The sequence below is a fragment of the Tribolium madens genome, unplaced genomic scaffold, assembly GCF_015345945.1.
Source record: "Tribolium madens isolate multiple individuals breed KSU strain unplaced genomic scaffold, Tmad_KSU_1.1 Scaffold_19;HRSCAF=116;Tcas5.2_LG9, whole genome shotgun sequence".
Lineage (NCBI taxonomy): Eukaryota > Metazoa > Arthropoda > Insecta > Coleoptera > Tenebrionidae > Tribolium > Tribolium madens.
In genome coordinates, this window is record NW_025400983.1 from 15,049,356 (window position 1) to 15,063,069 (window position 13,714).

A 13,714-nucleotide genomic window follows, 5' to 3' on the forward strand; every position below is an offset into this window, starting at 1 on the left:
CTGACATACATTACAAAAAAATATTTTAAATACAAAGTTTCATATGAAAAGGCATTTGATAAATAGGCAACCAATTTAGCCTATTTATGAAATTTTAGGCGGGAACAAATAAAATGGGCACCCTATTATATGAAATCAATACGAGTGTTGTAGCTTCTAAATATGAAATAGTGTACCGAAATGTCACTTTCTACTAAGAAAAAAATACAATAAAATACAATAACGGATGATTTGTTTATACAAGAAAATATATAATATACAGGGTGTTATCTATAAAAATTTCGAAGTTATGAGAGTTTAAATTTTGCACTTTGACTCTATTTATTTCTGTTGGAAAAATAATTTTTCAAGTTTTTTTGCTACAGCCTATTAGAAGAGGAAACAAAGAAGCTTTAGGATACCTAAATTGTAACTCTGTTCAATGTTGTTTGTGGCAAAATTTTTGTACCTTTACTAAATAATTGTACAAAAATATATACAACATCATCAGTATCATTAAACTGACATAAAAAATGCCAAATGTCAAAAAATAAATGTCAAATTTTTTTGACAGAATTTTTTAAACATTTTTTCCATGTTTCTGGTATCCTATCTTACTTGAAATTTTTGTCTGGGGCGCGAGTTCTGGCGCAACCTGTATATTTTGTTACAGCTGACACCAGTCTCCCCTAGTATACGTATACAAATTGATTCTTAAAAGCAATTCTACTTTTATGATCACATAAAGTTTGTTTTCTAATCAAAGATGTAGCGCCTGCTGAATAAGGTGGGAAATAATTATTTACGAACCTAGTGCAAAAAGACATTTTTCGCACAGGAGCGTATTATTCATTTGCGCAAATGCGCCAAAGACGTCTTCGCGCATCGAGGTTCGTAGAACATTTCTTGAAACAAATATTAACATTTTTTTCTTATTAATAAAATTAATTGATACCAATAGTAAATAAAAAATGGTGCTCGCCCTTACGCTTATGCGCTTGCCAAAGAGTCATGGTAGCGATTTCATTTTACTCTTTCGAAATTTTCAACATCTAAATTGGAGAAATAGTATTTTGTTAACCAGATTTTTTATTATTAAGTCAAATTATATTTAGAATGCTCACAAAGGCCCGTGCATTTTGCATAATTTTGCACACTAGTGCAGCAGTGCGGGAAATCTACGTTCGCGGCTGACTGCTGCGTTTACGAAATGTCTTTGTGACGGTAGTGAGTTTAAAAAAATCATTTTTAATGCATTATGCCGCTCTTGTGATAACACACAAACAGGGAGTATTCTTCCTGAGCCATAGAATTATAACGAAGACAAGTTAATTGTACAGTTGCAGACAAATTACTTTGGCCCTCAGAGTCATTTGAGTGTTATGAAGTTGTCAAGCAAGCATTAAGATAGTTAACTTCATTTTTTTACTACTTACTATCAACCGTTGTCATTGACTGTCAATGTCAGACTTATCATTTATGAATTACGATAATAAAATAAAATAAAACACACTGTCAATATAGACATTTTTATATAGTTGCCTGGTATTTAATTAATAATTGACAGATATACCATTGAAAATGCTGAGGTAAATTTAGACATTATTTTACTATAAAAGATCTGAATAAAACTTCTGAAAACCAAAGTTTGATCCTACGTATTGTTATTAAACTAGTAATCGTAAATGATTTTTAGATGCATCAGTAAATTAACGCTAATTAAACATTTTAAAGCCACTTCATATCCTGTAACCTATTCAATAACAAACTTTGTCGATCGATGTCCAACAAATTCAAGCTTTCAGCTATTAATTCAATTGGCAATTTTCAGACAAAATTATTCACCAATTTGTATCGGCCTGTGTTCGGTACGATTCCTACCAAATCTATTCGGAGCGTGGAAATAAATTATTTATGAACACCACTTTGATTCGAATCAGAATAATTGCAAGTTATAGAAGAGATTCTTGCATTGGAAACGTTCCGAGTCGACGTTCCAATCGGAAATGACGGTGATTTTTTTCTCTTTTGCCGGAATTGAGGAAAAGGACGAGAAATCTCACCTAATTCCTGCGGTTTTTTGTTGGGAATCCACTGATAAATCGGAGTCGGAGTCTCGTTAAAAAACCACTTAACGACCAATCCGTCGTCCAGAGACTCCTCTAGTGTGTAATCGCAATCAAGGACGACAGGGTCGCCCAATTGCGTCACTTCCGGTACTTGCAGTCTGTTGATTCGGACTCCACCAATGCACTCTAAAAGACCTAGAAAAAATAAAAAAATACACTTTTACAAGAAAAATTACTCTTGCATCGCTGTTGACGTCTATTTATTTGGACAAAATAATGCCACAAATACAGGGTGTTTACAGTCTTGGAGTTGAAAATTTGAAAATTGACCTAGTAATAGAAGAGTACAGAAATAATAATGTAACCGAAAAAAAACTCACACAATTGTTATCATCAAGAATACTATTTAACTCCAAAATATTGGTACACGGTTTGAGGGTCACTGGAATTATTTCCTTGTTCAGATAAAATTGTATTGTTGCAACAGATAAAAAAATCGTATCCATGACAATGAAAGAGAAAAGTCACTTCATAGTTTTGACACTGTCATCATTTGATTTGCTTTTGCTTTAGTTTTTATCAAAATTCGAAGATCTTTTGTTTAATCTCTTTCAGCGAATGGTTGGTTTCCAATAGGTTTGATTCGTTTTTCTTAATTTTTCTCCAAATTTATAAACATGTATGGCAAAATATTAAAATAATAAATTGGTTGTCGTGATTATGATTTATGGTGAAACACAACGTAATGGCCATTGTTGCTGCCGAAGCAGCAGTTCTCAAACAAATAGTGTAAAATGAATAATTTCCTTTAACAACGTGAATTTTTGTTTTATATAGCGTATTAGTTTTCTTCTACCGTAAATATCCTCTCATTTAAACTTCAACCTCAAGACCGTAAACACCCTGTATAGATAATACCCTCTTTTTACTCTTCAAACTTAACGCTATCCAAACTTTTTAGCAACCTGTATCATTCACTTTTTTGCAATTAGTGCAAACATTGAAAAAGCAATAATTAATTGGTTCAACATTTTTTAATTTAAAAATCGTTACATTAAAAATAAATAATGTCTTATTTTATCAAAATGTATAATCATTACGTGAATGAAATCGAGAGCAATAAAAATGATAAAGTAATCAAGGGGTTGCAATGAAAACTTTATTAACATCCAGTCGGAAGGCTAATATCGCTAAATTAAAACTTCCTTAATGGTTTGTAACTCTATATGAAGTCAAACTTTAGATTAACTGCTGTTTTCAAGGATGAACGTCTCTTCCTCCGCTTTGCACTTTTCCTCTTATTTTAGTCCTAATTTAAATTCTATTTCGTTATTTTGCGCTCGTTCAAGTTTTGCCTTCAATGAATAAGCAATTTTAAACACCATTATGAACGCGTCAATGAGTGTATTGAAGTAATAAAGTTTGAAATTGTCAATTAGAGGCCTCTAATGCATTTAAATTATTAGCTTTTAAGCCAATGTAAACGCTGTCGTGACAGGTCATTCGGACAAATCCAATAATTTAAGGTTTTAACGGTTAGTGCCGGCTAAATATACGAGTACCTATGTGTTTCATGAACTTTTATATTGTGATTTATCGACAAATAACAGTTTCAAACATCGTCTCATTTTCAATCAATTGCATAAACGCAACCATTTGTCCCTTTGAAGTTTGTTCGAATCGAAATACTTTAAGTTAGTATAAGGCTGCTTCGAGAACGAAAACATTTTAATTGTCGTTCCTTCATTTAGATGAATGCTTTTAGAAAATATTGAAAAATTCAGTCGTTTCCTTGTGAAGTGTGTTTTAAACTTTAAGACTTTTTTATTTAAATAAATATAAAATGCCATCGTTTTAAATAAAAGATGTAAAGTAGCTTTTTCGTCCGGTGAATGTTTAATCATGTTATTTTCTGCACATTAACAATAAAACGTAAGTATACAGTGTGTCGCCGGATGGGTGAAGACTTTTGTAAAACATAGAAAATTCTCAACTTAAATTTTCATTTTTTGGGGTTCAGCCCTGCTTGGTTAAAGATTACTTATTAACATAATGTTAGCGTCAATCTTAATAACTTTTTAGTTGGCAACTATAGAAGTCATTTTTGTAAGATGTTCAATAAAAAGTTGAGTTCAAACATCTTACAATAAAAGAATCCCACTACTTCCCTCAAGACACCCTCAATCTCTAAACTTGAAGACACCCTCAATTTCCAAAAGAACGTAACCTTATCAAGAGTATCAACCTCCCTGAAATCGTCTCCTCAACAATCCTACACAAGGTAGGATTCTTCTCTATATTTATATGTTATCTTGATCGTAATAGGTAATTTTAATTTTGAAAAATCATGCATAAAGTAGAATCAAGATTTTTAAGACATATTCGAACCACCGCTGTCTAATTAGATATGCAGGGTTGGCTTCAGTGGTTCAAATTAAAAAAATTAAAATTAAAAAAAAAATTCCTTTCAGCTAATAACAATTTAATGTATAAAATACAGGGCTGCGCCAGAACTCGCGCTCCAGAGAAAATTTTCAAGTAAAGTAAGATACCAGGAACATGAAAAAAATGTTTAAAAAATTCTGTCTGTCAAAAAATTTTGAACATTTATGTTTTGACATTTGACATTTTTTCTATATCTATTTAAGGATACTGATGATCTTGTATATGTTTTTTATAATTATTTAGTAAAGGGACAAAAATTTTGGTAATAAAAACCACAAATAACATTGAACAAAGTTACAATTTAGGATACAGCTTTCTTGTTTCCTCTTTTAATAGCCTATAGCAAAAAAACTTGGAAAATTCTTTTTCCAACAGAAATAGAGTCAAAGTGCAAATTTTAAACCCTCATAACTTCGAAATTTTTATACATAATTTTTTTAACATTTTTTCTATGTTTCTGGTACCTTATACGTCATTTTTCTCTGAGACGCGAGTTCTGGCGCACCCTGTATATTAAATTATTATCACTCAGCAAGAGTCTTGCTAAAAATTTAAATATAACACGCACAAGTGAATTACAACTTAAGACAACCCTGATTATAACGGCACGCGTCATAACCAAACCAGTACATTAACTACTTCCAGACGCAGCTGACCAGTTTGACAAGGTGATTTTTTTACCCTTTACTACCTCGAAAACAAAATTGGTCGACTGTATTATCAACCACCAGTGAATTTTTACGACCGAGGACAAAAAAAGAGACTGGAAACGATCGCCTGAGGCGAGTCTAATAAAAGCTGAAACAAGAACACTTTGAAAATTTTGAAAAAAACTATTTTTTCATTTTACCTATATGGTGATACAGTGTATATTTTATTTTGAACAAAATTACAAAACTAACTGTAAAAAGTAAAACTAGATTTGCTGTTATATTTTTGCAAAAATCATTGTATTTAAGAAAATTTTTCAAAACATAGAATGTACCAGGTATGTAAACATCACAAAATAACAGCCAAATTTGAAGAATGGCGATTACATTTTGAGTTGCAACAGAAGATCAACCATTTAAGTAAGTACATAAGTCCAGAAAAATGGGCAAATGATTTTGTTTTGCATTACAATATTCACAATGATGCGATGTCACATTCTCATTTAACAGTTTTTGTCATCAAAAAGTAAACCGCTATATGTATTCACTTGATTTGTTATAAAATTAATTTATTATGAAGGGAAACGGTATGATAAGGTTGAAGAGTTCAGAGACCAAAAAAAATAATAAAAGTCATAATTTCAAGACGATTTTAGAAAGTGATAACATTGATAACAGTGTAGAAATGTTTGTACCAAGTCAAGAGAAATAGTTTAATGAGGACTAATAGTTATTTATTCGACGAGTTTGAGTGTAAATCGGACGCTTTATTTGACCGAGTGGTTTACCATCCACGAGGTGGAATAAAGCGTCCGATTTATACTCAAACGAGTTGAATACAACATTTTATTCTTCGAATTAGACTCAACAAGGCTTAAACTTGATTTAAAACTGTTAAAAATAATTTGACGTTTCGTATTGAGAAATGCCAAACAGTTGACAAAACTTCCTTACACGGGAGAAAAACCGTAAATTTTGACAGTGTCGAAGAATAAATCATATTTAATTAATGTAATTTCCTTAATAAATTTTGTTTTTTATTTATTTATTTATTTTCAATATTTGTTGATCAAATTTCGTACAGAAAAGATCGTTTGACAGTATTGGAAAGTAAAATATCAGCAACAAGTCATAAGACGAACAGAATAAAATATTTATAATCACTTCGTTTATTAATTTGCTTGTACATAAAAAAATTTTTAAGGACAAGTTTATAAATATTTCCATGATAAAATGTCTTTTTATTTTACAAATTAACGTCAAGCTAAAACTTTCGTTGACACTTGTTACGAATAATTATTTCTCCTGGTGCTATTTTATGAAAAAACTGAAGTAATTTTTCTTTTGAAGCCTTATTTTATAAAAGGTGACTCTTCTTTATTAATCTTTTTCATGAACTTAAAACTTTTATGTATAAATTATTTTATTCGATTTTGCCTTATAAAATGACGTTTATTTATGTCAAATCAAACTATTAAAGCCATTGTTTATTCTGTTTATTTAAACTTTAATAATCGGCGCATTAAAAATTTTAGATTATAGATTCTGTTGGACATTCGAGATTCACGCTTCCATAACCGTATGTTTAACGCAGGACTTGGACAAGGTGCAATAGATTTTGAAAAAGCAGTTTATCCATTATTATGGATGGCATCACTACTATCCAAAGAGCGTTCCACATCAGAAGAAACAACATCATGCATTTCTTCGCACAAATTATTTACTAATTTTTTCCACAGAAAACGACTTGACACGCACAATATATTTTTTTTAAACTTTGTTTATAAAAAACACGTCGCTGACTTGATCGCCGCTTAGGAATCATAATATAACCCAAGAATATAATATTAAAATTGGTAAATGTCTGACGATTTGATGACTAATATTTTTAATTTTTAATATCGGAAAGTTGTTGTATGATGTATTACACTCGCAGAATAAAATGTTTGTTTAATTCGCTGTTATTAAACCGCAGCTTATTAAACGGCCACTTTAACCGCCTGTATAATAAATAACTATTATTATTTTATACATTTTATAAATTTTTGATTTTTACATTCTGACATTTGTGTTGAGGGTTTTATAAAAGACATTTAATGTTTTGGAAGATTTAATTACAGACTAAGACAGACACGGTGAATATAAAGTATGGAACCAAGCGTTTTTTTCGTAAATTAATCTCTTTACGAAAAAAATAATTAGTGTAGCGTAAAGTACAATTAAAATGTGACCATTTATCAAGAACAACATTTTTCGGAATTTTTTTAGTTTTCGAATTTTGCAAAAAAAAAGTTTTTTAAATGGCAACCTACTACATATTCAATTTTTTTAATTAAAGACTATGATCTAAAAATGACTTTTTATTATTAAAAATATTTTTTTTATTTCTTAAAGTTGCGTTCCGAGCTCATTACGAAGATTTTAATCCAACATACAAGCTTATTCATAAATATGAAGCAATATTTGAACCTCAAAAATGACCTATAAATTGATGTTAATTTAAATAATAACTCGTGTCCGACTTCTAATGATGAGAATTTTTGAGGTTCAAATATTGCTTCATATTTATGAATAACCCTGTATGATCTGAAAAAAAACTTTTTATGCTATTTCTATTGCTTTAATTTCTATTGCTTTGAAAACAATTAATTTATCAAGATTTTTATTTATGCACCCATTGAAACTATAAATATTCGGCGCCCATAAAAGTATTGTAACGTTTTTAAAAATAATCCAATTATATCTTGAGGCATTTTTTATAATCCAGCCTGTATAAAAAGTAGTAGTCATTGTAACAAAAAGGAAACATTCTTTAAATTCAATTTTTCCAAATGAAGTGGCAACCCAAGTGCATCCTCCTTCTAGGTGCTGGCCAGCTGACGACCTCTCTGTCAGGGCGCAAGATTGAAATTCTCTCAATTATTAGTTGCCTTGTTTGCAACACGTAGATTAAAGTTAAATGAAAGTGATGAAAACACAAACCAAAATATTAAAAAAAAACTAAACCACATAAAATTTTAATGTTGTGCTGAAAGAGCTTTAATTTATTCTACAGAGTAATTTCTACTGTGCTTTTATTTACTCTTTAAAAGGGATATGCAAATTGCTTCTGAAATGAAGCCAAAGTTTGATTAAAAATGTGTTGGTTAATATTAAATCATTTTATTTGGAGATAATTTGAGATTTTTGATCTAATTAAGCTTTTCATAAATTTTTGTATAACAAAAATTAAAAATTGTACAGCAGTTAGGCAATGCAATAGTAAGTTATTGCTATTGGTCTTTCTGGAAAATGCCTAGTACGAATGTTTGGAATTAAATATAAGTTTTAGGAAACTTCAAATAGGCCATTTTGAAAATATAAAAAAAATAATATAAAATGTATCGCCTTTTGAACAAAATATAAAAAAAGATTTTATATGTACAAGTAGTCCTCTTAGTTTTGCATCTCTTGGTCACTTATTGGTCAACTTACCTTATAACATTTAATTAAATGAGGTTTTTTTATTTTTTTTTTTAGTTCAAGAAATATCATAAACTAAATTTATTAGTCTTTATTAATCAAGTTTGAGTGAAATTGTAATAATTTTTTTCATTACTGTAACATATTTTTCAGACAGAATGAATTCGATACATCACGCCTGAAGGGCGAACCCTGATCTCTAATAAATGATTTGTTTATACGTAACAACTCGATGGCAAATTTAGTGTGAGCTTCAGTTTTTCGGTAAACAAAAAAAAGTGCGTGAAATCAAAGCTTTGGTCACATACGTAAAAATCCCACTTACCGATTGAAATCATCAATCTAAACATAACTGAATATTTGACAACAAGTCCGCGCACAGTTTTCATGTTGTCGAATATCTTTTAACTGAATGTTTTAGAAAGACACATCTTATTTTTGAATCTTGACCTTTGGAGATAAAAATGGGATTAGGTTACGGTCGGGGTCGGCTGAACATGATTGTTTTCTACGAGTGTTTAAGTAATTGGTAGTGAAGCACGCCGAAAAACGTGTGCGCCACCGCCGCCGCCGCCACCAAGGAACGTCGCGACGCTACTGATTCCGCCAACAGTTTGAACGGAGAATGGGATTGGCGCATGCGAGCAAAAATAGATAAATTAGCGACGATATCAGGTGGCCACCTGTATGAAAATCACTTCTAATTATGTTAACAGTATAACAATACGTTGTCATAAAAAGAGAACATAATAAATGGGAACTGAGTATTTTTTTAATGCGGATTTTCTCTTCCCATACTTACTATGTTATTTTCTCATATTTTAAAAAACATTTTGTATAAATATAATTCTAAAAGTCTCCAAAAACTAACACTAATAAGAATTATAAAAATGAAAAAAATTGAATCTTTCGGCATTAAAGTTAGATTCTACAATTTTCGACGTGTTAAAACGTTAGTAGTTTTGAAAAATCAATTCTAAATATATTGAAACTGGGATATAACTAGTTGCTAACTTTCTTAAAAGTTAGAATTTATAAAAATACAGTGCAACCTCGTTAATCCAATCATGCTTTAATCCGAACCTCTTGCATCCGAACTGGAAGTGCAATGAGTCATTGACCAAAACATTACTCATTAATTTTAAACAGTGATAACAGTTTACCGCACCTTTTCTGAAATAGCACCATGTACATACAATAAAAGCCTCAAATAACATTAAACAGAGTTACAATTTAGGATACAGTTTGATTGTTTCCTCTTCTAATTTGCCTGTAGCAAAAAAACTTGAACAATTATATTTCCAACAGAAATAAATAGAGTCAAAGTGCAAAATTTATAACTTCGAAATTTTTATGGATAGATTTTTTTAACATTTTTCTTGTTGTCCACGACATTGCCAGTGTCATGGAGGTGCGCGACATATACAGCAGCCTGAAGGTACCGGGTGGGGCATCGGTTACGCGCACTTGATAAATCGCGACTTCAAATTAATTTAAACTGGCGATATTTCATATACCTAACTAATTATTCGTAGGGTATAATTTGAGAGTTTTTCTATTTTTTTGGATTATAAATGAGTCCGTAACAGTTTTGTGTGTTTTATGAATACTTTCTGTTAATTTACCTATAAAGTTTTTACACTAAATGAATCTGTACCTGTCAGCGCATCAAACTGTGATATCACAATTTCAAATTTGACTTGATTTATGACAAAATGGTATAATTTGATAACAAAAGAATCATTTACTGGTAGCCGACCTCTTTAAAGGGTCTTTTTGTTGTAAACCTTGGAATCTTACCCCAATTGCAGTTCCCCATTGTCACCTAAATTTACGATGGCACAAGTAGCAAGTCATAAATAAAAATGATTTTCAAAGTTAAGATGGAAAATTGCGTTTAATTCAAAATCTAATTGGTATTTTTTTCTGAATTTGTAAACAATTGTAGGAAGTGAATCTGCGTAGGTCAGTATAAAAATTAGAATTATATTTTTTGGGAGAAAATTACTTTTTATTTATTTTTGGATTTGTTTTTGAATGAAAAATAACCAAAAAATTAATGGCCAGGTAAGTGTGGAAAAATTGAACAATTTTATTTAATTAGAAGTAGGGATTTTCTTTTTGGGCGTAACGGATGCCCCACCCGGTATATGTAGACTACTACCGACAGAAACTGCATAGTTTAACTTATTCATAATTTTAATTGATCCTAATTAAAACTCTTTCTGACCACATACATGTAATAAAAATTAATTAATATTTATTATTAGGAATAGTATTATTAGGAATAATATTAGGAATTAGGAATACTTGTAGTAGAAATAACCTGAAAAAAATTGATACACAGAAAAAACAAGGGTTTTAATGGCAGATCCTAATTATTATGTATTGCATTTTGAAATAAAGCGAAAATAAACTTTTAACAAACATTATATTTTATTATACTTTTTTAAGACATAGACACATTTCAGTTATTACTTTTAATTAATTCGATCCGTATCTCTTCCAATAATAATTAATACGAATTATAAAGGTTTAACTGTGTACTTTATAGACTGGACATAGCATCACTTAACTCTAGCATTACGTTTTTATTCAAGATAAAGAGAAGAGGACGCAATTTAGAAATTTAGGCAGTCGTGCAATATACAAGCAGCAACATAGCGAGAGATGAGAGGTATAAAAAAGGGTATTTTGGACAAATTGAAGTGGATACCTCAAGAGTTAGATAATTTTCTCCGCAGCACCAAACACAATTTTACGCATTGTGTTGTCTGGATGACCCGATCGTAAAAAAAGTTGTTATTCCGCAAAATAACGAATTAATTTTGTGTAAAAACCGGTTATCATAAAATATATAACGCAGGGTAGGGTAAGCCAATACATGATCGATCGCTGTTAAAATGTTGAAAAGCGTTTGAAAGGACTATTGACTTTTTATTAGTTTAATCTCAAATTACTGATGTTTTAAACAAAAAGATGTTTTCGATTATTCCAATGTAAATAAAAAAAGACTCTTCAGGTGGCTTAATGTTTGATTTAACTCTAGAATTTAAAGAACACTTTTTATACCTACAATATAACAAAATATAGTAGGTATACATAATATTATACAAATCAACGGAAAATAATATTCTTTTGTTCTAAATATATTATTTTGTTTTAATTTTTATTTGAACACTTTAATCCCAAGATTTTATAAATTCTGTGAAAAGAACACGAGCAAGAATACTAAAATAAATAAATAAATATAGCTTTATTTCTTAGGAACTTACAACAGTTGTAGGAAACGTCAATAGACAGACAAAAATACAATTAATACATTTTAATATCTCCAATATTAGTAAAATTAAAAGAGAAATATTGTGTAAAAAGGATTTTTTAATCGTATTTTTTTATTACTCGTTTGCAAACCTTTAAATCATTTAAAACCTGAACTTGGGCAGGCAGTTTATTAAAGATTTTAATAAACATTATATGGGGTCCTCTAGCTGTAAGAGACAATCGATGCTGAGGTAATAACAAATTATAGTTTCTCCTAAGATCGTAATTAATATTATCCGCTATATTATTACAAAATTTATCCGAATGCTCCTTAACGCATCAAGCACATTCAAGGATTCAAGGAAAGAGAAATTACAGTTAGAGTTTCAAGATCTATAAAGAGTTCTCTACGGGAAGAGCGTCTATTTTTATAAGTAATAGTACGAATAATGCTTTTTTGTGATTTCAAAATTCTAGAGACGCCAGTGGCACCTCTCCAGCATACTATCCCATAGTTAATAGAAGAATTAACATATGCATAATAGTAAGTTTTCAAGGTTTGAAAATTGACTAAGTTGTGCAGGTTTCTGATAACAAAACACACGCTACTCATTTTGTTTAGCAAGTAAATAATGTAATCGTTCCATGTTAATTTGTTGTCCAATAAAGCCCCAACAATTTAACAGATTCACTTAAAGGAATGCTTTTATTAGGACTGACTGATCCAAAGGTTTGGTTGAAGAAACAAAACATTTAGTTTTTTCGTTATTCATTGGTAGTCCATTAGAATAACAATAAGACTTTATATCCGAAACTACAGAATTAGTATAGGAGCTTAACGATGATAAGTTGGATAACATAACAGAGCCTGAAGTATCATTGGCAAAAAGAGTGATATGGGAGTTATTTAAGATCGTTTATGAAGATTAGAAAAAGTAGTGGGCCTAAGACACTGCTTAATCTAGAAAATATAATTGTCATAGAACGTGCTCCTAATGTAGGTGAAGCGGGGCTTGCTGAAGAAAATGAACCCCATGAAAATAACGCAACAAAAAACTTTAATGACATCGAAAATGTGCACGTTCCAAAGGAAGATATAATAGATAAAGAAAGTAAGTATCTATTTTGAAGTAATTAAGTCATTGTGATTACTAAATTTCATAGGTGAAAACATGCCAATATATAGTCCTCATAAAGAAAATTTGCCAAATCTTAATAAAAAGAAGAAAAGGTCTTTATCTTCGGTTAAAGTAAGCTAGTTGGAAAGCTTGGTAAGAAGCCAAGAAAATATGGCAGCTGCTATTAACAATGTAGCGTCTGCTATAAATCAAAATTTAACAAAAAAAAATAAATTTGATTAAGTAGTAATAGGAATTATAAGTAGGTTTAGGTATTTCATTATATGTATTAGAAGAATATCAATTACAGCATATGTATTTAATATTTAATGATTAAAATAATGTTGAGTTAACAAGTTTCTTCTACGTTGACCTTGAACATAAAAATTTTGCGCTCTGTTTTCATTATAATTTTCCTGAAGTATGATATCTTCAACAGGTAAGGGCTCATCATCATCTGGATAAAGCACTCGGAAATGTTTACAAATATTATATAACACACCACTGGTGTAAATAATTTTTGCTGCTTTTATAGGGTTGTAATGTACCTAATACCCTGTCTTTAAGTAAGCATCTGAATCTACCTTCCAGCTTACCATTAAATAATTCAATGCAGTTTCTACTCCTTCGTAATTGTTGATTAAATCGTCCTTGAGGACTCTGAGGTTTAATTTGCCCAGGAAACTGAACCATTAACCAAGGACTTAATGGATAACCATCATCACCA

At 30.3% G+C, this 13,714-nt stretch overlaps 1 protein-coding gene across 3 annotated transcripts in view; it reads right to left on the minus strand.

The window, feature by feature from the left end:
* The window catches only part of LOC123012303, a 41,186-nt gene extending 31,995 nt beyond the window's left edge, over positions 1-9,191 (minus strand). For all 3 annotated transcript variants that reach the window (XR_006413212.1, XM_044410149.1, XM_044410145.1), the window contains exons 1-2: positions 8,931-9,191; positions 2,043-2,243 (exon numbers count right to left, since the gene is read on the minus strand). Coding sequence is in view for 2 of the 3 variants with exons in the window: in XM_044410149.1 (XP_044266084.1) it covers positions 2,043-2,243; positions 8,931-8,994 (265 nt within the window). In the remaining variant the exon portion in view is untranslated. The remainder of the gene's footprint in view (positions 1-2,042; positions 2,244-8,930) is intronic.
* Between the last annotated feature and the right edge of the window lie 4,523 nt (positions 9,192-13,714).